This window comes from Cannabis sativa, chromosome 8 (genome assembly GCF_029168945.1).
Source record: "Cannabis sativa cultivar Pink pepper isolate KNU-18-1 chromosome 8, ASM2916894v1, whole genome shotgun sequence".
NCBI lineage: Eukaryota > Viridiplantae > Streptophyta > Magnoliopsida > Rosales > Cannabaceae > Cannabis > Cannabis sativa.
In genome coordinates, this window is record NC_083608.1 from 44,805,992 (window position 1) to 44,831,344 (window position 25,353).

At 33.6% G+C, this 25,353-nt stretch overlaps 5 protein-coding genes, 2 non-coding genes and 1 pseudogene across 7 annotated transcripts; 4 read left to right on the forward strand and 4 right to left on the reverse strand.

Annotated features, from left to right (window-relative positions):
* The first annotated feature begins 3,055 nt into the window (after positions 1-3,055).
* LOC115700301 (UDP-glycosyltransferase 83A1-like) lies at positions 3,056-5,473 on the forward strand (annotated as a pseudogene).
* Positions 3,608-3,681, reverse strand: TRNAI-AAU (transfer RNA isoleucine (anticodon AAU)). The gene has a single exon. It is a non-coding gene; the product is annotated as a tRNA-Ile (tRNA).
* TRNAI-AAU (transfer RNA isoleucine (anticodon AAU)) lies at positions 3,745-3,818 on the reverse strand. Its single transcript has one exon. It is a non-coding gene; the product is annotated as a tRNA-Ile (tRNA).
* Positions 5,474-6,182: 709 nt separating the features above from the next.
* LOC115701286 (UDP-glycosyltransferase 83A1) lies at positions 6,183-7,840 on the forward strand. The gene is made up of 2 exons (XM_030629036.2): positions 6,183-6,752; positions 6,855-7,840. Exons 1-2 carry the CDS (start codon positions 6,266-6,268, stop codon positions 7,739-7,741), a joined length of 1,374 nt encoding a protein of 457 aa, XP_030484896.2. The 5' UTR covers positions 6,183-6,265; the 3' UTR covers positions 7,742-7,840.
* Positions 7,841-10,613: 2,773 nt separating this feature from the next.
* Positions 10,614-14,009, forward strand: LOC115701287 (uncharacterized). The gene has a single exon (XM_061102025.1). It carries the CDS (start codon positions 11,057-11,059, stop codon positions 11,681-11,683), a length of 627 nt encoding a protein of 208 aa, XP_060958008.1. The 5' UTR covers positions 10,614-11,056; the 3' UTR covers positions 11,684-14,009.
* On the reverse strand, positions 13,592-13,912 carry LOC115700302 (uncharacterized). Its single transcript, XM_030627870.2, has one exon. It carries the CDS (start codon positions 13,910-13,912, stop codon positions 13,592-13,594), a length of 321 nt encoding a protein of 106 aa, XP_030483730.1.
* A 7,754-nt stretch (positions 14,010-21,763) lies between the features above and the next one.
* LOC115700525 (F-box protein At5g39250) lies at positions 21,764-23,553 on the forward strand. The gene is made up of 2 exons (XM_030628074.2): positions 21,764-21,922; positions 22,489-23,553. Exon 2 carries the CDS (start codon positions 22,549-22,551, stop codon positions 23,308-23,310), a length of 762 nt encoding a protein of 253 aa, XP_030483934.1. The 5' UTR covers positions 21,764-21,922; positions 22,489-22,548; the 3' UTR covers positions 23,311-23,553.
* On the reverse strand, positions 23,067-24,610 carry LOC115700526 (expansin-A23). Its single transcript, XM_030628075.2, has 2 exons — positions 24,422-24,610; positions 23,067-24,338 (listed from the first exon to the last, which is right to left on the reverse strand). The coding sequence occupies exons 1-2, from the start codon at positions 24,555-24,557 to the stop codon at positions 23,722-23,724; spliced, it is 753 nt and encodes a 250-aa protein (XP_030483935.1). The 5' UTR covers positions 24,558-24,610; the 3' UTR covers positions 23,067-23,721.
* Between the last annotated feature and the right edge of the window lie 743 nt (positions 24,611-25,353).

Sequence of the window (25,353 nt, forward strand, 5' to 3'; positions counted from 1 at the left end):
CAAATTAAATATAATTATTTTTGTCTATTTTATTAATTTATGAAATTAAACATAACACCTTAATTTATATTAAATGCATTAATTCCAAATCCAAAGTACAAAAGTCAATCCAAAACTAAAAAATTATCAAAAGTCATACATTAAACTTCATGTTCATGATAATAAAAACTAAAGTGTCTCAAAATAAAATGTGAATAAAAAAGTCTATACTCTATAGTCCATAGTCCATACATACTTCATAATAAATTTGAGTAATATATTAAAAAAAAAAAAAAAATCAAAAGTGATTGGGTTTGCGAGTTGACCAGTTATCAAAACCAAACCCTAAAATTGCTCGTTCGTGGCACCAGGTTAAACCTGACTCGCCCGCATTGAGCGAGTTTTTTAAAATGTTCGGGTTGACCAAGTTAGGTCCGAGTGGGTTGAACGGGTCTGGGTCAAACCCGATAAAAATGTTCACCCCTATGTTATACCTAATTTTCGTAAAAAAATAAAGTAGCTACTCTCCCGTGAGAGTCCACAAGCCAAGAGTATCTTGAAGACACCCAAGTCAACCTTACGACTTTGACAGAGACTTACAAATGCCAAATGAAGTTAAGATATCCTATTTAAGGGCCCCACATGGCATTTAGGAAACTCATAAAAACACTAACCAACCATTTTGGTGTCGGGACCCCACCCAAGGGTGCCCAACCTAGGGTTTATAGGCTCACATAAGGGTTTTCATCCTAGAGATCTCAATCTGACAAGGAAACCAACAAGAACTCGGGAGGACCCACAAGTCAAGAGTATCTTGAAGACACCCAAGTCAACCCTGCGACTTTAACCAAGACTTACAAATGCCAAATGAATTTAAGATATCCTATTTGAGGGCCCACATGGCACATCTAGGAAACTCATAAAAACACTAACCAACCATTTGGTGCCAGGATCCACACTCAAGGGTGCCCAACCTAGGATTTATGGGCCCACATAAGGATTTTCATCTTAGAGATCTCAATCCGACAAGATAACTAATAAGGACTTGACTCATTTAGGCATAAAAAAACTAAAAGTTAAGCATAAAGTTAAGATTGCACAAGGAAGACATTCCTTATGGCATGTCAAACATGTGCCATATTTTGGCACAAAAAGATGACACATGTCTACTCTCAAACTACGAAAGGAAACTTGTCTAAATGTATTTTTCCAACAGCAAGGAGCATAACACAATTGAAAGGAACTATTCCATTCACCATCAACCCTAGCCAACCTGTGCCATCTTTGTGCACAATGAAGTGACACAGGTCGGCCACAAGGGATGGTGGGGAGATTCCTTTCCAAATGTATTTTTTCTACATCAAGACATCAAAATCAAGTGACAAAAGTCACCAAGAGGTGTAGAATAACTATGTCTGACATGGGCTATCTTTGTGACCCAAAAGATGGCACAAGTCTCTCCCCCACCAATTGGCCGAGAATTAATGTGATCAAAGTATTTTTCTAGCATCCATATGACTAAAATAAGTAAGAAACACCATCAAATTCTTTCCAATAGCCTAGCCTACCTCTACCATCCTTTGGCTCCAAAGATGGCGCAAGTAGAACCTGCAAAATATGACTCACCATCAAAAAGAAAGTCAAAACACAACCTGCGATGTCCAAAAATATGCATGGCTAACCTGCGCCACCTTTTGGCACAATGAGGTGGCGCAGTTCGTAATTACATGGCACATCTCAGATTTAGAGTTGAAATGTACTTATAGCCCATCAATAAAACATGCATAACTCACTGAATTCTTATCCAAAACACTTGGTTCAACTTGCATTTAGAATATCTTTTCAAGAAGGATCTAAACTTGGCTAATAGCACAATTCTGATTTGGGCATTCCAAATGACCTAGGCTTTCCTCTATACCTCATCGGGTTTTGATTAGCCAGCAATTTCTTCTCTTCAATCCTAACCGATTTGGGCATCAATCTTCAATCAGTACTACAGTTAGGGTTGGATTCTTTTTTAGCAAATTGAGTCAAAATCTAAGGAATTGTTCATCTGGGTTTCAATTTTTCGTTGATTCTACACATGGGTGTGACCAAAGCAACGTCGTCAAAGCACTTTAGATCAGGGAGGTGATTAAGAGACAAATCACTCCTCCCATAAATTCTCCGTAGAAAAAAAAATAAGGGATTTTTTGAAACCCTGTTTTTTGAAATTGGAGGTTTTAATTTTGATATTTTTTAATAAAATTGAAGAATGAGAGGCAATCTTCGATGACTAGATCAAGGAGGAGATGAAGGATTTCAAAATGTTGAATCTGTTGTGGCCTTGGAGATCGAGAGTGAAGCCTGCGTAGTCGTTTTGAGTGAGGAAGATCGGTGTGGCTTGGAAGGTTCATATGTGGTTTGGAGAAATTTATCCTAGTTGGAATGCAGACCATAGATGTGGTTCTTGTTGAAGAGAAATTGTAGGAGAAGAAGAGCTATGGTTTGAAAAATAAGGAGGAGGAGAAAAATCAGGTGGGTGGAGTTTGGGATTAATAATATGTTTTAATTTTAATTTTTTGATAAAGTTTTTTAATTTTAATAAAAGAAAAGAAAAATGAAAATGAATTATTAAAGTTTTTTAATTTTTTATATATACTTAAATTGTTTTAGTTTTTAAATTATTTATTTTAGTTTTTTATTTTAAATTAAAAATATAATTTGGACTAATAAGTTATTGACACGTGGTATTTTTAATTAGTAAACGGATTTGTTAGAAAAGAGAACTAACGAACGTACAGAAAATGTGACCATGGGATCTATTGCCATCAATTTTCAAAATTGAGGACTAATCTACGTCAATCCTATATTTTTAGAGACTTTTGTCACAATTATCCCTTATAATTACAATAAGTTAGTCTTGTATATATGTATTGTAATTTATATGTATTGTAATTTTTTATATATATATATGTAATTATAATTATAATAAGTTAATCTTGTATATATTTTATACTGTAATAGTCCCTTTATATATATATATGAAAAAATACCTACTAAAATAAATGTGTACTAGAGTAGCTAGAGCCAAAAATGCATTTACTTGACAATAAAAATAATTTCACTGGATGGATAGTGATATTAGATAAACCGTATAAAAAATATTGAAGAAAACCAAATTAGAGGCCGGAGATCATTTTCATAACCACATTTCAAGCACAATAATTCATGAAATCTATTGATATTATTATATAACTACCTAGTACCTAGAAAATTTGAACTTCAAAAAACAAAGAAAAAGAAAAAGATGAGGAAAGCACATGTATTGGTGGTACCATATCCAGCTGAGGGTCACATAATTCCACTACTTCAACTGTCTTAAAGGGCACATAAATGTGGGGTCATAATTACAATAAATAGCATAGAAAGAGAAGGGATTAGTGTGGCTTTGATCATCGAAAAAGACCAGAGAAGTAATGCATGGGAAAGTGGAGGAGTTGGTTCAAAAAATGATGATGATCAACAAGAATGGGTTTGTCCTTTTATATTCCAAACTTTATAAATCAACGCATCTTCAAGACGGTATGGTGTCGTTTCATGATAAATTACTGTCGTTTTATAATTACAAAAAAAAAAAAAATTAAATTGGCCCATGCAGGTCTCGAACCTGCGACCTTCGCGTTATTAGCACGACGCTCTAACCAGCTGAGCTAATAGGCCAATTTGTTTAGTCTTGATCATATTTTATTTATATAGTGAATTTTTAAAAAATTGCATTAAAAGTGGCCCATGCAGGTCTCGAACCTGCGACCTTCGCGTTATTAGCACGACGCTCTAACCAGCTGAGCTAATAGGCCAGATGCTGTAGTAACTATCTTTTTGTTTTAATCTACTAATATAAATTTTTGTTGTTCTATAAATTAAGAAAATTTTTACTATGTTCGAGTGAATGTTGATATGGAAATTGCAGGAACTCTGGTGAAGAAGCAAATACTTATTAAGTTATCAACAGAAATGCCTGCCATGAACTCGGCACACTTCGCGTGGACCTGTCTCGGTAACAAGGATATGCAAAAGAACGTGTTTGAGCTCATGCTTAAAAACAACTCAGTCAACAATACTGACTGGTTACTCTGCAACTCCACCTACGACCTTCAGCCTGCTGCGTTCAATATGACTCCACAAATCCGACTCATTGGTCCACTTCTGTCAAGTAACAATAGTCTTACTCAGCTCAGACCCACATGGCTCAAGTGCCTCAAATGGCTCTACAAACAGAGACCACAATGGAAGCTTCACCATTTTCAACCCAATACAGCTTTGAGAACTGGCTTGGGGCTACCGGGCTAGAACTCTCTAACAGACCTTTTCTCTGGGTTGTAAGGGACAATAACACAAAGGAAGTTAATAAGGGTGACTTGTTCCCAGAAGGCTTTCTTGAGGGAGTAGCCAGTCATGGGCTGATAGTTGACTGGGCACCTTAACAGAAGGTCCTTAATCATAGTTCTGTTGCTTATTTTGTAAGCCATTGTGGGTGGAACTCAACTGTTGAATGTATTAGATATGGTGTCCCTTTTCTATGCTGGGGCCTTACTTTGCTGACCAGTTCATTAATCAGAGTTATATTTGTGATGTTTGGAAAACTGGGTTGGGGTTTGATCGACATAAAAGTGGGTGTTGTGATCGATGATCACCCTTTACAATCAAGATTAAGCACTATGAAATGAATACAAAGAAACAGTAGTAACAGCATGAAATGCTGCAGCAATGTTTCAGCAAAATGATAAAACCAGTTATGAACTAATGAACAAAACAGTAAGAATGAATTGGAATAATCTGAGTTATTTTATTAATCTTGGAGAGAATTACAGTAATGAGAGAAAACTATACAAGGCTATATCTCAAAGAATTTAGAATTCTAGCTATTTATACAATTCGAACTAAGAGGCAAAAATACAAAATTGTAACTAAAAACAGTTAACAGAATTAACTGTCATAACCGACCAACTAACTCCAAATTGCACATGTGTAAATGAGTTGTCATGAGATATGTTGAGAATCATGGGGTTCCATCTCAAAACCGATTGGCAATGAGTGGAGTAGCCCATGTTCTTATATATGGCTCAAGTGTCATTTGCTCGCTTATTTTTTTATTTTGTGGCTGGGAGTTCCATTTTGCTCGCTTGCGGCTGGCTAACTACCATGTTGAGAATCTTGGGGTTCCATCTCAAAACTAATTGGCAATGAGTGGAGTAGCCTATGTTCTTATATATGGCTTAATACTTTCACATTAATTCATGTGGGACAATATTCTCCAATAAGATAGATCATGAATAATAACAGTGGGGTCATCACCCGAGATGAGATAAGAATTAAGGTCAAGAGAGTGATAAATGATGAAGAAATGAAAGAAATAGCCTTGTGTTTCAAGAAAATGTCTGCTAATATTGTTGAAGAAGGTCGAAGCTCTAACAAGAATTTCAGGGATTTTTTTGAATGGGTGAAATCATAAAATAAATAAATGAATAAAGTTAGATAATGATGATGTCAAAAAACTGCAAATTCCTAAACTAACAAACCAAGCATCTTATGATGATAATAACTAGGTGGATTTTCTTTGAAAAAGATTCCCAAAATATTTAGTTACTCTTTACTCTGCAATATTATTAAGATGGTCATAATATAGCTGAATAAAGGTAAGGAGACATTTACCTTTGAACCTTGTAAAACAAGTGCAAACAACGTATACCAATGACTCTTCATTGGTGTTCTTTTCATTCCTGTCATATATATAAACCAAGTACTTTATTATCAGCTTGAATTCATTTCATGATCTAGACAGCACAGAGGGGCACTTGATCTCAACGAGTAGGCGTTATGATTTATTATATGGAAGTCATTTTCTTCTCCTTTTATTTTCGTCTTTCTTCATAAGCACCAAGAAAATGCTAAACCTTATATATGTGGTTTACAATACAAACACAGGAGCAAAGAATGGAGCCACTGAGGGTAAGCAAAAAAAAAATTGAAAAAGGACGTGAGAAACTATACAAATGCAAAGAAGAAAATATCAAACAAGAAAAATGCAGGTAAGACAACAGAGAAAAGACAGATTTAACCAAAATAGGAAAAAAGAAGAGACAAAATGAGCGATTCCCCCACACTTTATATTCAAGTGAAATCTCTAGCAATGGCACCTTAACCCCAGAGCGCAGGCCCAGCTCCCCCTATATAAACATCTCAAATATATGCTCAGAATTCATATGCAAAAGCTTATAACTATACATATAAGTAAGAACAGAGAATGGTGATCCCACTCCCACATATCTTAGCCATACCTTTTCCAGCACAAGGCCATGTGATTCCCATGATGGAATTGTGCCAATGCTTAGTCAGCCAGGGCTGCAAAGTCACATTCGTCAACACAGACTATAATCACAAGAGGATCATCAATGCAATGTCAAGCCCAGCTCATATTGAAGATCAAATTCATATGGTTTCCATTCCAGATGGAATGGATCCCTGGGAAGACAGGAATGATATTGGGAAACTGTTGGAAACAATTAAAAGAGTCATGCGGGCAGAGCTTGAAGAGCTCATAAAAAACATCAATGATTCAGAAGATGACAATATCACTTGTGTCCTCGCAGATGAGACACTCGGATGGGCTCTTGAAGTGGCCGAGAAAATGAATATCAAGCGAGCTGTTTTATGGACTTCTGCGGCGGCTGTATTGACCCTATCGTTTAGTATTCCAAAGCTGATTGATGATGGAATTATTAACACCAAAGGTGAGGTTTGCAACACTACAAAAACCACTCATACATGATTTTTAAATACAAAAGGACATTATTACCTAACAAGCAATTCAACTACGTTTAATCTTTTTGCAGGAGTTCTACTAAAAAACCAAATGATTCAGCAGGCACCAATGATGCCCTTTACAAAGCCAGAGAACTTGGTTTGGGCATCCATTGGTGATGCAACCACACAGAGAATCGTATTCGAAACCATGTCTCGAAACAACCAGACTGTGAAACTAGCAGACTGGATTCTTTGCAACTCGGCAATAGACCTTGAGCCAGCAGCATTCGCCTTGGCTCCAGAGATTCAACCAATTGGCCCAATGTTAGCGACCACTCGGCTAGGCATTTCATCAGGCAGTTTCTGGGCAGAAGACCTCACTTGTTTAGAATGGCTAGATCAACAACCAAAGAGTTCAGTAATCTACATTGCATTTGGAAGCTTCACAGTTTTTGACAAGACCCAGTTCCATGAATTGGCCCTTGGGCTTGAAATCTCCAACAAACCATTCCTCTGGGTCGTGAGAGAAGACATAGGAAACGGGTTGAACCACGCTTACCCAGATGGTTTTCTGGACAGAACAGAGTCCCGTGGAAAAGTAGTGAACTGGGCACCTCAGCAAAAGGTTCTGGGTCACCCTTCCATTGCCTGCTTCTTAAGCCACTGTGGTTGGAACTCCACATTGGAAGGTGTCAGCAATGGCGTACCTTTCCTGTGTTGGCCGTACTTCGCAGACCAGTTCGTAAACGAAAGCTATATATGTGATGTTTGGAACGTAGGAGAGAGATTTGAGAGAGACGAGGAAAGTGGGATTATCAAACAAGGAGAGATAAAGAAGAAGGTGGAGCAAGTTTTGGGAGATGATAAGTTGAAGAACAATGCTTTGAGTCTCAAAGAGTTGGCCATGAACAATGCCATGCAAGGTGGCCAATCTCATATTGTCTTTAACAACTTTATCGATTGGCTTAAGGCATAAGGTCATACATAGATGATAATGATCATCCTATAATAAAGTGTATTGATATCTAATTTAATTGTTTTTCTTTTTCTTTTTCTTCCTCTTCATCTCTTAAAAAAAAAAAAGTTTCCATTTACATGTAATATTTGATGCAAAGTACACAAGTTATTGCATTTATAATTTTATAGCACTTATATTTTTTTTTTAGAGGAAAGTACCATTAGGTTGATTGGTTTGTGAATGAAGAATTGTGATTCTTTTGGGTTAATTGTGGTTTAATACTTTCATTTAATCTCCAAAACTTAAATTTTGGCTGCATAACACCTACTCATTAACGGTTAGCACTTCCATCTAATTTTATCTGTTAAATGTCATATTGGATTATCCACGTGTACATAATGTACATGTGCCACAATTTTATTGGTCCACATAAAATTTACAATTTAATTATTTAAATATTATAAAATTTATTTAAAAAAATTATAAATTTTAAATGAAAAATAAAAATAAATATTAAAATAAAAAATTAAAACAATTACATTTTTTTTCTGGTCTCTCTTCCTAACTCTCAGTCCCACCATAACCATTTCTCTTCTCCCCAAAAACCACTGTAACTAGGGCTGAGCACCAGTCGGTTTGGTCGGTTTTTTCTATATAAAAATCCAAAATTTGGTTTTCGGTATGGATTGGTGCAATTCGAAAACAGACCGACCAATCTAGAACCTATCTTAAAACTGACCGTTTTGAACCTCGATTTGGTCGGTTTAAACCGCCCAAACCGAACTTTTTTTAAAAAAAAAAATGATCCAATTTATTCTATAAATACATTATTTTACATTTTACAACTATAAACATACAAATTAATTGTTCAAAAACTAATTATCTTATTCTTTTAACTTTAATATTAATAAAAAAAAATATATTATTTTTATATATTATAAGTAACTATAATACATGCAAAAAAAAACTTAATAATAATATATATATGTATAACGGTTGGTTTCAGTATTTTCAGTCGGTTTATTACCAAAAAAATGACCGTTCAATGGCGATTTTAACCGTTAGCAGTTTTTTCAGTTTTCGATTTCGGTTCCAACAATGTTCGGTAGGTCAGTTTGAATGGTTTTTTCAGTTTTTTGAATTTTATGCTCACCCTAACTGTAACTCCCACTCTCCCCAAGCCCACCACCACCACCACACAAAACTCAATCCTAACTCCTCTCTCCCATAACCACCACCATAAATACACCATACAGTAACCACCACCACACCCAACTCCTCTCTTCCACAACCACCATCACTATTACAGCATATCGAAACCACCACCATTACACCATCTTACTGAAACTGCAATGCAACCATCACCACCAACACCATTATATTTCTCAGATTAAAATTTAAAAGTATAAAAAAAATCAAAAACAAATTTAGAAAATTCATCCACCAAGTTGTGATCTAAAAAATAAATCGAGGGAGGACGATTGAGATCTCTATGGAGAATGACTGAGATCTCGATTTTGTGGGTTAGTTTGCCATTGGAGCCGAGAAGAAGGGCAAGGGAACTCAGCCCAAATTCGACTTGTCCCAGTCCAGATCTGACCGGACTCAAGCCAGATCTGACCGCTTCTTCGAGAATCAACAACGACCTGTAAGAAGAAGATAAGATGGTGAGACAATATGAGCGAGAAGAAAAAGAAAAAAATAAGATATATATATATATATAGAGATAGAGAGAGAGGATTAAAAGAACCACCAATGACAGCAACTATTAAAGAATTAACATTCAAGATAATAGAATTAAAAATAATATTTAAATGAGGATTATTCACCCAGCCAACAACCACAATTGAATTAAAATTATTACTGGCTAAAGTAAACTCAAATCGGTGTGCAAACAGTAACCCCGTTGTGAGAGCAAGGAGTTTCACCACATGAACACTAAAAGCCCACTCCATCCACACAACACCATCATGGCCACGAATCACTCCCTCCAACCCTACAAACTCTTTTCGAGCCACCATAGATGCAATATTTGTGGCCAACAAGAAGTTATCAGCAGCCGCCACACTTGACGTGTGTCACTTATGGTATCGGTTATTTTCTAATAACTGATGGTATAGGGGCTTTCATTTCCCTCCACAACTAAAACAAAAAAAAAAAACATAGCTATAGCAATTAGATGTATTCTATAACTACGACTTTTATAACATAACCGCTTCTAAATATCAATTTTCAATAAACGAAAATATTTAGATGTTTTAACTTCTCTTTTTATTAATTTGCTGAAAAAATTACATCTAAAGGTTTGTTTGGTAGGAGTGTGCCTCTAAAACTAATTGAAACATATTCAATCAACTATAGCTAATGATATTTTTCATAAATAATACATAACTCAGATTAGCTATTACCTATATATAGACATAAACCTAACAAAAGTGGCCTATAAGAAACAAGAGGTTGATTTTAAAATTTTAAAGCAAATTAAGTATCTTTGAAACGATATATATGTAATGTGATAGTCTTGCTTCATTGAACGAAATTAATTAGTGATCGCTTTATTCATTACAAAATATAATTTTGCACAAAATAATATGATGATGAACTAGTGCGCACTACAATGCTAGTTGAAGGGGGTCACTTAACTTTTTACACAATTTGTATATATATATTAAACTTGGCCTACTTTAACTTTAACATTCCCTTTCACCGTCCAAACCTCCTTTTCTTTCCTAGTTTAATAAAATGCTTTCCTTTCCTTCCCATGCAACTTCCCAAGCCAAGAATCTCTCTCTTTATGTTGTTTTCCACCTGCATGCCATTACATTACTACGTATATATCAATATAACACTAATATTATATTACATTATAGCTATATATATATAGTTTTTTTCTTCAAATAGAATATAGAGTTTCAACTCATACCAACATATATATCTAATATTATAAGCCCTTCTTTTCTTTTCTGTGGTCCAAACTCATCAAAGACAATCTTACCCCTCATTCCAATCCCATCAAGCTTATTTTGTATGTGGTCAAATCTGTAATATTGGATTACTGCGTTGAGAAGCTACTTCATCAACTTAGAATACTCTTGTTTTTATTGTGACACATGTTTTTTTATTTCTTTAATTCATATATAGTATTCACTTTTGTTAAAGCAAACAACTTTTGTTCTTCTATATAAGAAAACCATAAGGGCATTGATTTTCCTTCATGCCAAGTAAACTTTTTTTCAAAAAAAAAAACTCTGTTCTATATACTACTCTCTCTGTTCTATATTACATCTTATATATTTTCTTTGTTTATATCATCATATCAAGTTATTGAAAAAGATGAAGAACAAGGCTTCAATTGTTTTGAAACAGATAATATCTTTGTTGAGTTCATTAGGTAGCAAAGCAAAGAGCAGAACAAATGCAGCCAAAGCTCGGCTCATAATGTTTTCACTAATGAAGAACAAGAAAGTACTAATGGAGTCACTCTCTCACAAAATTCACAATCTACTTGGGAACAATAATCACAACAAGGAAGGAGATGATGATGATGATGTAATGGAGGAGGATTTAAACAAAGCCATAGTTCTATACAATGCTAATGCCAAAGCCAATGGTCAAGACGAGTTTCGATATGCATCATCAACTGGTGCTGGTTCAGGCCAACTTGTACAATACTACTACAACTATAGTAGTAATAATAATGATGATGATGATGATAAGTACCCTGATTTAAGGCATTCTCTTTTTGATGAGCTAGAGGAAGATGATCAAGATCTACAAGGAGGGTCTGTGATTGATATGGTAAGGAATGCAAAAGAGGAAGAAGGAGGTGAGTCTTTCAAGTTGGAAGATGAGATTGACCATGTTGCAGACTTGTTCATCACAAGGTTTCATAAGCAAATACGTATGCAAAAGCTTCACTCTTTCAAAAGGTACCAAGAAATGCTTCAGAGAGGCCTTTAAACACACAGAGAGAGATATCAAATCCAACTTAATTATTATTATTTATAATTTTAGACATGTAATTGTGGCTTGTTTTTGGTTCCATGTTGCTTGTCACCTACTTGAATTTTTGTTTTGTTTTTTTTAATAATGTTGTTTTAACTCTCTAATTACTACTGCCTGTATTGTTGGTTAATTACCAAACCAAAGTACTGATTATGACAAAAATGAAAAATTCCATATAATAATGATAATGTTTTTTTCTTAATTAGGCTTGTCTACCTGTCTTTCACTTAGAAAAGTTTCCCTTACAGGTACAATATTTTCTTTTCTTTTCTTTTTTAGTCTAAGCCTCACTAATAACCCTACTAATATCAGTAAAATAGTTCTCTTATCTTTCTGTTTTTACTGTGCTAAGAATGAATGAATTTAGTTATAAAAGAAAAGATGTTATAAACTGGTGTAGTTATATCTCTTACCATGTCAGTTGGCATATGAAAATAAAATATATAGGTATAATAAAGAGCTGAGATCATTAAACATTATTTGCTATGCAACAATCAATACCAAAAAGTAAAAGAAAGAGAAAAAGCCATTGATGAAGTGGTACTTTAAATAGTAAATAGCTCTTCCTGCACAAGAAGAAATCTTTTAAATATCTTATAGCTTTGGGAACAAAATTTATTGAAGAAAAAAGGGTGAGTACTTGTACCACAAAATAACTTGTTTATGTAAGCAAATGAGTAAATAAAGACTTTAAATAAATACAGCATTAAGGATATGTTGAAAGAAAATAACAGAAATCCAAAATGACCCATAAATATTGGCTTTTGCACATGGGATTTCTTGACTGCCCAGTAAACTTGTCACTGTCATTAAGAAAAACACTGTGCCACAACCAGACCACCAACACCTCTACAACAAGAGCCAGAGAGAGCCAAAGGACAGTAGTAAAGTAATAGCCAAGGAGCCACTTACTCCTGTCAATTTCACTGTTACATCCTTTTTCTTTACTTTTATAAATTCAAACATAAAAAAAAAAATTAACTCAAATTGAGCTGGGGTTTTGCTCTTAATCACAGTAGAAAAGAGAATTGTAGTGTGTCTTGTCTGTCACCACACTCACCACCGCCCACTGCCCACATCACATGCTCACTCTATCTCTCTGAGCTTTAACAGTGAGATTATATATATAATATATAATATATATGACTCTGCTGTGGGTATGACCTGACTTTGAGTACCATTTACAAACAATGTCTGTGCATTTTGTGTCCTTGTCTATGCCTAAATAAAAACAAGACAGAGAGAGAAGAGGAAGACAATACTCCTGAAATTCTTGCCATTTATTCTCCAAAATTATTTCTGTATAATTTCATGAGCTATACCTATCAGAGCTACCAAGAAAGTTTCAACATTGTTCATTGTCATATATTAGATGTATACAAAAGAACAAAACAAAATTACTTTATGGCCTTTTGCATTGTCACTCTTTCTTTCTTTCATTCAATAAAACAGAAGATAAATTAATAAACACTTACTTTTTTCTACAGAATATAAATCAACTCAAAAATGAAATCCAATTTTTTCTGTATGAATCGTATGCTTACTCATCAGTTTTACTACTCAACCGAGCTCAAAATTAAAACAAAGAAAGAAAAAAAAAATACCGAAGAAAACAGGTCAGGACTAAAGAGCAAAGACAAATTCAGATCCAAAAAAAAAAAAGAATTAGAAAAAAAAAAAAAAGAATTAAAAAATAATCTCAAATGGTGGTAAAAGCTCCAAACTTTCCTTTTTCCTCCATTTTCATATAAACCAAACATACCATGCAAAATGTTAAAAAAAAATAATAGCAATAGACCCCTCTCTCTCCCTCGCTTTTTTTTTTCTATTTTTTTTCCTCATTAACAAAACTAATGATTAAAACTATGATACAGTGTTTTCTGCTTCGCCGGATCCATAAAAATCGACCAGTTTCTGCAAAATCACGACCTGGGTCCTCAAAAGGACGATGTAATCAGCCGTTTGCTGGAACAATTGTTCGGGTTTAACTGTCTCCTCTTCGTGGGTAGGAATGAGATTCTTCAACGCTTCCAACTTGTCCGCGACCTTCGAACACGTGCCTCCGCCATTGTTACAGCTTCTTCGAGCAACACACCCACGTGACCGAGGCTTTATCCTTCTTCCTCCTCTTCTTCTCGTTCTTCTCATCACACTCATTTTCTGATCCTTTGTCGTCGAGCACATTGCTCTTATATTTTTTTAACAATTATTTTTATTTTTATTTTTTTGAAGAGAAAACAGAAATGGAAGAAGAAGGAAAAACTCTGTTTGAGACTGTTATAAGAGAGGAAGAAGACGATTCGGGGTATAAGTAACGGCGGATTATGACATTTGCCATTGATATTAGAAATTATTACGAAAATGCCATTTGTATCTTTTCTTTTGTCGTTTTGTCCACCGTGTTCTTTTTCTTTCTCTCTCTTACTTTTTTGTTATAACTAATGATTTTTTATTTTAGTATAGAAAAACAACTAATGATATTTTTCAAATATATATATATTTTTTTTGTGTGTGTCATAATCTTTGTAGTATGCCATTTATGAGATATTGACAACGTAAAATGATGCTGCTACGAAGAATTACTGATTATTACAAAAAATGAGTAATTAAAAAAGGACATAATTCGAAATTTTATTTTTCTCTCTCAAAAAAAATAATCTCTATAAAAATAAGTGATTAAAAGAGACTTGTACTAATCATATTCTTTAATAACATGGATAAATACATCTCACATGTTGTAAAAGCAATTGATGAAAATAACAATTCAAAGATCCAACTCATCCATTTATAGTCTAATTATTACTTTTTTTTCTTCAAGTTATTGTGTCTCTATTCCACTACCACTTCTATTGCTTATTTTTTCCCATGAATTATTTATGCCATTGTATAAAGACTAGGTTTTTTTTAACACTTGCTCTTCTATTTTATTTAGGTTGTTTCACTTTTTATTCACGCCCTCTTAATGAGAAAAAGAAATGGTGAATTTATAATTGTTCACATTTATTTATTACATAATAATGTATATACATGTAAGAGAGAATCTTTAATAGAATGTTAAATAAGTGGTCCAATGCTATACTTTGATATTTTTATTAAACAAAAAAAAAAAAAAAAATTCTACAATTATATGTTAAAATTTGTGTTAAATTTAATAAATACTAAAATTTAGACCAAATTTGAGACAAAATATAATATTGTGCAAAATTTAGAAAACAATTAATGTATTTTTTTTATTTACATTATCATTTAGCATTAATGATTTAATTTAATATATTTTTTAATTGTAAAATTGTCATTATTTTTTAAAATATATATTTAATTTATAGATTATCAATAATTAATAATAATTACTTCTTAAGTCAATTTGTATCTTAATTTGTTATTATGTATTAGAGTATAATTATAAAAAAAATATATACTAAAATATAGCATTTATTAATTTTTTGTGCCAAATTTAATATAATTTTTACCCCATGTACTAGAGATGGTAATAGAGATGGTAAGAAACATGAAATGAGCATATACTCAAATCTTGTTTTTTAGGGAAAGCTTGATTAATTAAAGTAATGTCCTAGGGTTATCATGTTCCATATGCACTACACATATATTATGGTACAAAATGTAATGCAAATCAAACATGCATAGAAGGTGTGGAAGGGGAATGGCTTAGATATGAATTCAACGGCTTAAATTGTGTTGTAAATATGGGTTGGGTTTTTTAACATGACACGCAACAAGCACAAGCACGATCAGACACGAAAAAATATGAGTTTAGCAACGATACGATATAATGCTAAAAATTGGTAAGACATTGTACGAAAAATATGTGATTAATTAAGCACGACACAGTACGAGAAGGACGAAAGGCACGACATGTAAGTCTTAAGTTCGAAAGCACGGCACATGACAAACCCAAAAAGTACGACACGAAATATTAAAAACTATATAATTTAATAATAATAATAATAATAATAATAATAATAATAACAAAGTATTTGTCAATTATAAATTAATTAAAATAATAAAAAAAATTAAATATAACACTGAACATTATAATTTTATAATTAAATATTAAAATATGTAAAAAAAAAATAAAACTATATATTATAATTTAAGTTTTGTAAGTAAATATTTTAATTCAAATAATTTTAATTATTTTTTTATATGATTTTTGTAAAATATTATTAAAAAACTATCAAAATATAATTGAAACTATAAAATATACATTTAATTTAGTAATTAATTTATTAAAAAATATATTAATATTATATATAGAAAAGTAAATACGAACTCAAGTCCGAATACAAAAATAAATTGGCCTATTTTAGAAAAATATATCGGCACGAGTAAGTTACGGCATAAATCCGAGTACAACACAAAAAATTAACACTGTGTACAACTTATATTTTGAAAAACATGAAAAAATATAAACTTAGTTAGCAACACACACAAATTTATAGCACTGGGCTAATATATGAATTCAATTTTAATTTAGAAAAAGAAAATGTTAATTGAGTTCTTTTCCTTTCGTGAAAAAATATACATACTCAATTGATACTACGACCAAAAAAAACATTTATTACACAATACTAGAGAACGGAGGCTATTAATGTAATTTCACATATCAATTCGTTCTCTATCTTGAAAATAAGAAAGCGGGAAGAGAGCTCAATCAACTTGCTCAACCCAAAGCCTGCCAATCTGGAGCCGCACATGTATTTCCAGGACCTTTAAATTCTAAATTCCGATAATACCCTCCGTTCTGTTGACAATTTATTAATTATCGTCACAACCAACTTCTTTATTTAAAGCTAAACTAAAACGATAATTTAGTATCATGTACATAAATCTTTATCCAGAACACAAGCATGTAATCCTACAAGGACAACGTGGGTATAAATAAATAAAACTAAATTAATAAAGAAGCATATAATCCAAGACAAAAAACAAAAACAAAATAAAATAAAAAAAAGTGCAGTACAACAAAATTAAACTAATGTTTTTAAGGATCATGACATGATCTCCATATATAGGAAGACAAAGCTTAATTTTTAATGCAAACAAATGTTTGGTTTAAGAGGGTTAATAAGTGAATTTGAGAGGGGTAATTTGGTCCTTGTGAATTGTGCAAGTGTATACATAGGTGGGATTGGGTTGCCTAAGAAGGGGCCCATGTGAAGGTGATATGGGCCAGCAAAGCCCCATTTAGTAGGAGAGAGAGAGAGAGAGAGAGAGAGAGAGAGAGAGAGAGAGAGAGAGAGAGAGAGAGAGAGAGAGAGAGAGAGAGAGAGAGAGAGAGAGAGAGAGAGAGAGAGAGAGAGAAGCACATGGGAAGCACATGGAAATGAAAGGGTTTTGGAGTGTAGTGATTTCGAGAGAAGAAAAGAAGGCATGTGACAATTGAGGGACAGTGAGGCAGCATGAAATGTACAGCATGTTCTGCACATTCCCTGCATGCAAACTGATCATTCGCCTACACTACACACTTTTTTATTATAATTTTCAAAAAAATAAAACATAATTAATTAAAAATAAATACACATGATTTGGGATTTTGTTTAGTTATTATTAGATTAATTGGACTTTAGTTGATTTTATACACATGTGTGTGTGGCTTGTTTGTGAAGCTAATTTTCAATCTGGCATGTGTGACATGTGTAACAAAGTCCACATTACTTTCTTTTATAATTGTTTTGAGGACCTTATTTTATTTTTCATTTTTGTATTGAAAATTGTTTAATAGATTCAGTGTTTTGTAGAAAAGTGGTCCATTTTTTTTTTACTTTTGGTGTTATATATTGTTTTATAAGTTTTATCTCGAATGTAGTGAAGACCATAATAGTCTTATAATTATGTAAAGAGTGAAAGATTTGGGTTGAAAATGCATGAGTACCCTCATAAATATTTTGATGAGTTAGTGACATTTGGTAAAAGTTACTCAAAGTACTTCCTTGTTTGATTTGAAGTTATTAAAAACACCATTAAATATTGTGTACTAATAAAATCAATGCTTGTTTAATCCTATCTAATAACATTTCCCTATGGCCTTGAAGACATTGCTCATTTTTACCTTTACTTCATTTTACCAACAAGAACAACATATATATATATATTATATACAATACAACTACTACTTATTATTATATGTAAATATATAAGCTCATATTCTATCTCAATCATAGTCAAACAAAATAGAGTGTTGTGATCGACAAGATGATGATAGCCGTTCTTACAAACTCACATAGATGTGATGTAACATCTTTTTATTTATCTATTTAGTTATTTCTCTCTCTCTTTCTTTCTTTCTCTCCATAGTCATGTGAATGTTTTCGCTTTATTCCTTGTGTTTTTGGGTCGGCAGAGGGTGCCATTATCAACATGGGGTCACTCTCATTCTGCCCTTTTTGGTTATAAGCCCTACCCAATTGACCCCACTTGTTTTGTCTAACCTGGACAACTTTCACTTCTCTAATTTTCCACTTTTTCCTTCTCTCACGGCTCACCTCACCACCTTACCTTGAGTTGTGGCCTTAAGCAATTGGTGGTAGTAGTACTAGTAATGTGGTTTTCGACTTTCGATTGGGTTTTATTTTATTTTCTTAATTTCGTTTTTCAAGATTCAATGACTTACTTTTTCTTTTCAATTTTCAACAATAATAATTGGTTCAAACCTCAAATTTGTCACTCAGTTTAACTACCTAAGTAAGTAGAACTAAATTTTGTTACGTTTATCAAGGTTGCTATTGTGTTTACCGTTACAAATTTTGTGACTTTACTATATGAAAAAGTGATGATTAGTAAAAACTAACTTTGTTTCTGATGAAGTATATTTATTAGTTGTATTTTTTTTTTATGTTGTTTAATAAATAAAATTATTTTTATGATTTTAGTTTAATTACCGTAATATTTTTTATTATTTTTAAAATATCATTTACTTTTTTTATTTTATTAAATAATAATATATTTTTTTAGTAAAAAAATAATAATAGAAAAATATTTTTTTAAATATGTGAAACGAATTTAAATTTGAATTATAATATTAAAAAAAAAAACTTTATATTATATAGACATATTTAATATAAAATAAAAGATAAGAGGGATATGTGTAGTGAGTTTAAATTTGAATTGTAAAGTTTTGAAAAAAATAATACTTTTTGTTATATAGACACATTTAATATAGCTAGGTGTTGTCCATATTTCTGGTAGATAGACATGTGGCGTAATATAATCACCATTTAAAACTAGGCTTAAACCTTCTCGTGTGGGAAAGGCCAAGTCAAACTTGGAATGGGCCCAGATCCCCCAAGGATTAAGGGCTCTGCCTCAAATACATAACCTTCTTTTGAGGCCCTGAAGACGCCTAGCCTTTCAGGACACGAAAGGATTGAAGGCCTCTTAATAAAGATAAAGACATATCTGGATGCAGGGCGCAAAGGATGACACTTGGAAGCCTACCACAGATCGGGAGCTGGATGTCTATCGTAGGAAGAGTATTGGATACTATCCGAAGGTGAACGTCAAATGTCTACCTTAGAACGATGTGTCCACGTCTCTGACATAAGATCAGATATTATCCCTTGCGTCAGACCATGGTAGTGCGTGCACCACTAATACCCATTTTTGTCCGACAGCTCCACTGACACCTTATTTTGCCAGGTGTGACCTCCGTGCAACACGTGCCTTATACCAAACGGTCTCCTCATCAGTACAGAACCATCGTCCCATGAGCCTAACATTCTTAGTGGGTTTCATAGTCATGTATATTGTGTATTTTGCCCTAATAGTGGGTCGACTTTTACAAAAAACGTGGATGAGTCACAGGTATTCCCAGACTCGAACTCCAGTTTATATAAACCTCACTGTCTCTTCATGCAAAGGGATTGGTTTTATTATAAGCTCTCTTCTTCTACAAGAAATACCTAGAGAAACTATCTTAGAGCAAGGGTTAAGGCTCCATATTGTAAAGCTCATTTGTAACATGCTTCAAAGCTTAAAAGGCTAATACAATGACTCGTGGACTAAGGATAATTAACGCCTAACCACGTTAAAATTCTTCATCTTATTTACTTAATCTTTATTTAATTTCCTAAAGCTCTTATTTAATTATTTTTCAAAAATCTCAATAAATATTTTGGTGTTTTCATTGAGAATTGGAAGAAGTGTAAAGCAACAGTACGTTTGCAACAATGGTGGCTACACGTAAAATAGTGGTAGACAAAAATCCTCGCGTAAATCCTAATGTTTCCATGAGCGATGTTAATCCACTCCCTCTAGGGCATGCCCAGCCAAGCCATGTGAAGAATGGGGAAGCATCTGAAACTGGTGGAGGAATAGATGAGCCCACCAAACGTAAGGAACAGTTTATCAACGAGAACCCTCACGACAAGGAAAAGGAAGAAGAATATGATGGAGAAATCAAAGACGACTAATACAAAGATGGATACTAATATGAACAGGACCCATACCTGCTTTGAGTGTCCAGTGAGTTACTTGAAGCTCAAAAAAAGCAAGCACAATAGGAAAACTTATCTCAAAGAATGGAGAAAATGATGGCTTGTCTCCAGACTAATCTTGGCGACCTGGACGAAGACTCTAATGAAAATGCTTTGGAGGAACCCAATGACAAAGAGAACATAGTGAATCCCACAAATGTTGGAACCCCAACTCCTACAAAGGACAAAAGAAAGCAGAAGGTGGGCGAGCTTCAAACCAAAAATGCCCTAATACCCCTTAAGAAAAGTGTGAACGCGACCAATCAGCCCTTACGAACACAGAAGGCCACCAACACCTCCGGGCTTGGACCCCCTCTGCTCCACAAGGCAAAGTTGTGCCAAACAAAAGGTTTGGTGCAAAAGTACCAAAGCCTAAGAGAAGAAGAAACTGCCTTAGTGATACCATTAATCAATATGATAGGGTAGAGGAATTTTTCTATGAAGACAATTAGTCAACCGTAGACCTTTGGAGGCGTCATGATGCCAAATACGAGAAAGCCAAAGGAGAAAATACAAGACCTCGAGGGAATGATCTGAGGAACCATCTAAATGACAAGGTTCGTGAACACGACCTTCCAAATAGTGACACTAAAAGACTGGAAGATCAAATTGCTGCCCTTACCAAGTTAGTCCGAAAGCAATGTGGGGCCCTCCCAAATTAGACAAATCATTAAAGTCCCACTACATGAAAACTTCAAAATGCAACAAAAGTTGTATGATGGGCAAACGGATTCTAGGACCCACCTGTCCAAATACAACTAGATGGTGCAAGTGGTAAGAGTAAGTGATGACACTAAATGCCTTTGTATTTCACTAACACTAACCAAGTATGCGGAATACTGGTGAAAGAAGTTGTTTTTTGTATCAATTCACAATTGGAAGGACTTACAATCTACCTTCCACAAACAATTTATCGCTGCTAAACACTATGATATGGAAGTCGGGTCCCTCACCTACCTCAAATAACAGCCAGGTGAAAGGCTAAAGAACTTCATCCAGAATGATGGAAAAAGAAATAATTGGGTAAATACTATTTTGGACCCTATGTTTTGTAAAAGTTACTGATTGGACCCTGTGTTTTGTTAAATGACAAAATGGACCCTGTATTTTCTAAAATAGTAAAAATAGGATCCTGAGCTTAATTTTTGACAAATTTTTTTTAATATAACATATTGAAGACAATTCCTAATATGAACAAATACAAAAAATATAAACAGTTTTGTCATAGCACTTTTAGATTGGATTATAATTAAATTTTATTTTGACAAAAAAAATCAATTTAGGGTTCTATTTGTACCATTTTAAAAAATACAGGGTCCATTTTATCATTTAACAAAACAGAATGTCCAATTATTAACTTTTACAAAATACAGGGTCCGAAATAGTGTTTATCCAAAAAAAAAAAAAAAAAAAGAGAGAGAACTTAGACTTAACAATACAAGTCAACAATAGAAGCCCAAGTTAAGAATTGTCATATTTGGGTAAGCCCACAAGCCCATTTAGGCTTGAGATTTATATTTTTTAATTAATATATATAAAATATATTTTCAGAAAATTAGAATGATTGAGGCTGAGGGGCTTATTTGGTATTATATTTCTAATCCAAACCTTTCTTCTTTGATCTCCCTGCCCATTGTACCCGAAAAGAAATCTCTTTCTCCCACTGCTAATTAGGTTTTACGAATTCCTGACGACATTTAAGGTACCCGAATTCGAAGCTTCCTATTTATATATATATGTATTTTTTTTTTCTCCATTTGTGGTGATCAGTAACTAGGTAAACGTTAGTTCATTTCCGCCATCAAACTCTAGGGTTAATCCTCTCTCGATGGTTGACAGTGCATGCTTTTACCAATTATTATCTGTTGTTAGAATCTGGATTTTATTTTGTTGCTGTTATTGTTATTTGTTATATAAAAAAATTGCATTCTATCTATGAGATTATAATTGGTAGGTTGATCACACTTTTGGGGACATTTTATTAGTAGAGTTTGATCAGTGAAATTCAACTTCATGAGCTTTTTTATATTGTTATGCTGAGCTTACTGTAGTTAATAAAGAAAGGTATTAGATACAGCTGGTGAGCTGGGTTACGTTGTTAGTTTTTGATAATGGGTCTTTTGTTCAGTGAAATTGTATACCTATTGTTTGTATAATCCTTGCAATGGGGTGACTTTTAGGAGCTCATCTATGTACATTCAATGCTATAATAACTTTGTCATGGTAAAAATTTGACTTTTTACTTCATCTCTGTTAATTATCTGACAGGAATTTCAATGAGTGAAGCCATCTCAGTTCTGTTTTTGAGTTGGAGTTTATGAGTTCAAAATGATTAATGAAGAAGTCTTGAAGGCTGTTTTCCCTTTATTGGAGGCTGTGGACCTTGCTTCTTGTATGAGAGTATGTGGGCAATGGAAGGATATTGCCTTAGAAGATTACTTTTGGAAATGCTTGTGTGCCAAGAAGTGGCCTTCAATTTGCAAAAAACCCAAACCTCCCACTGTAACATACTATAAGCTGTATAAATCCTTTCATAAGCGGCCACAGAATCGAATTCTTCCTCCTCCAAGGATTTCCTTTGATAACTTGGAATTTTACATTGACATATGGATTGAGGATCGATTAATCTTCTCAGAAGCAGTTCCAGGTACTGCCCTCCAGTTGGGTTTTAAGATCTTGCCATCAGGAATCTGTGACAAGCTTAGAACTTACTTAGATGGCCCTGACTACAAGATGACACTTCCTGTTGAACCAAGATTTACAGTTCCTGTGTGTCAGACTGTTAGTGTTTCTGTGCTTGTTGGACGCAAAGATTCTAATAAGGTTGCTTGTATAATTAATAAATCTATGTTTGATTATATTGATCGGACAGCATTTAGGGCCATGGCATTTGACTACCTTGAGTTTGCTCCTGTGTACCCTTTTTCTTCGAGCATCCGGGCATGGATCTCTTTGCTTTTTATGGAAGATGGAAGCAGCGAAGGCAATGATGGTGCCCTTGATGTTTTCGGGATTCAAATGGATTTCTGTGATGCTGCAAATTCCAAGGAGGAAGTTTTGTGGCTATTGGACATGCTTGATTGGAAGTGAAGTGTTGAATTGTATATAGACTATGGAAGAGTGCTTTCGAAAAGGTCATAAGATGCTGCTCTCTTCTCTGTTTGTGTCTGTACATCATATTACTTATCGAATATGAAAATTGTTGTTATATTATCATTTTAGTCTCCCCAATAGGGAGTACCAATAATCTGTCTGGAGTTGACTGAATTTTTCTTGTACCAAACTATGTTCTATGTTAGAATAATTTGTCTACGCCTATATGGGATTGCAGAATATATTGTTGAATGCACAAAGTACAAGAAAAATGTTCATAGAAAAGTATACCTCATTAAATATGTAAAAAAGTATATTTCATTATTTAGTTTTAACAATTAGTGAAATTGCTATATGCAACCAATATTTTCTAGACAAATGCATCTATAAGCAGTTGAGTTTATACACTCAGAAGTTTTGTCTTCCCTCAAAAGTTTGCCCAAACTGCCAATTTGTAGGAGCAACGTTATCAAACTGCAACACTTTGTTATCACTGGTGGTCACTTGGAAAGACAAAGCTTGGCCAACTAAGTTGATTCCGGTCTGCCAATTTTGACCCCAGTTGCGAGACATTTGCTGCCAGTCAGTGCTAGAGCCCTTGATTTTGACATTAACAACATCACCTGCTCCTCCAACATTGTACAACAACACAAGAGCCCAATAGGGATTTCCCTTCACCTCAAACTTGACTCCTCCAGTTTTGATACAAGGAACTCTGCGAAAACGAACAGGCACAATCCCCGCTTTGTACTGAGCAATCTTCAAGAACATAGGCATAGACAGATCGAAATGCTTTTGTGGCGGATTGCACCAGTTTCCATCAGGTTTGGAGTAATTTGGAGGACAAAAATTAGTGGCTGTAACTGTAATATGAGAATGAGGTATGCACCACTGAGGTGAATCAACGCATGCTATCCTAAAGCAAGCACCACAAGTTTGGCCGTTGTTGAATAGTGCTGTGCTTAGTGCTGTTGTCTCAAGACCATAACCTTGTTTGAAAAGGTCACCATAGCCACAAGCTCCTTCTGTAAAATGTTCAAAACAATTAAAAATGATACATAAATAATGTGCCAAAAAGAAAAAAACTATATGCATTGTGATCACTTACGCATGGTTTCTCTACCAGTCATGTCACCATAAAATGTTGCATGAGCATCTTGCCAATCACTGATGAATTGTCCATCAATGGTGACTAGGGTAGAAGTGAGTGCTACTAAGGCAATCAAAATATGAAACTTAGCCATGGCTGTTTGGTGAAATGTGTCATTGTGAAACGTTTAATTTATAGGCAGAAGAGCAATGAATTACAGGAATGAAAAAAGGTAATAATATACATTATTCTTATTATGACCTTGATTTCTTTCAATTTCTCTCATTAATTTATGATCTAATTAAATCTGCTATATAAAGTAATCAGCTGAGAATGGAAAGTTCTTATTGTAACAGTAATTACTAATGTAATGAAATCAGTAACAGTCAATTTAATAAGTAGCTAAATGGTATATGCAACAAGTCTATTTTTCTAAAAAAAAAATTATTAGTTACGTACATACACACAAAGAAAAAAAAAAAGGTTTGAAGTCACTATAAATACTTTGATCTACTGAATTCTTTACAAGTTAACTCTTAATACATCCCAAAACTGGTGGTATTGATTTCCTTAAATTACTATTTTATTGAAGCACTGATCTAAAATGGTCAGAACTCACAAATCATCATATGGATACGTGTTGCATGGGATTTTTGCCATTTATGTTTTTTTTTTTAAAAAAAATAATAATAATTTATATACATATAAGGTAAGATTTTATTTAATGAGATATTAATGGGTATACTGTAAATGGAATTTTAGATGGTAATCAAATTAATTATTGATTTTCTAACCTTAAGTGTATTTTGTAATGCATGAAGTGCAAGCATACAAATCTTTCTTTCTTTTCTCTTTTCTCTTTTCTTGTCATAAATTATAATTAGCAAATATTTTATTGTTGACGATTATATTAGTATCAATTTGTATTTATTATCATGATGTTACCAAAA

Excerpts from the sequence above, each read along its gene's own strand:
- LOC115701287 (XM_061102025.1), top strand. The coding sequence starts at position 11,057 with ATGAAGAACAAGGCTTCAATTGTTTTGAAACAGATAATATCTTTGTTG.
- LOC115700302 (XM_030627870.2), bottom strand. The coding sequence starts at position 13,912 with ATGTGCTCGACGACAAAGGATCAGAAAATGAGTGTGATGAGAAGAACG.
- LOC115700526 (XM_030628075.2), bottom strand. The coding sequence starts at position 24,557 with ATGGCTAAGTTTCATATTTTGATTGCCTTAGTAGCACTCACTTCTACC. Across the intron at positions 24,339-24,421 it reads GACTGGTAGAGAAACCATGC|AAGGAGCTTGTGGCTATGGT; the intron begins GTAAGTGATCAC and ends AACATTTTACAG.
- LOC115701286 (XM_030629036.2), top strand. The coding sequence starts at position 6,266 with ATGGTGATCCCACTCCCACATATCTTAGCCATACCTTTTCCAGCACAA. Across the intron at positions 6,753-6,854 it reads TGGAATTATTAACACCAAAG|GAGTTCTACTAAAAAACCAA; the intron begins GTGAGGTTTGCA and ends ATCTTTTTGCAG.
- LOC115700525 (XM_030628074.2), top strand. The coding sequence starts at position 22,549 with ATGATTAATGAAGAAGTCTTGAAGGCTGTTTTCCCTTTATTGGAGGCT.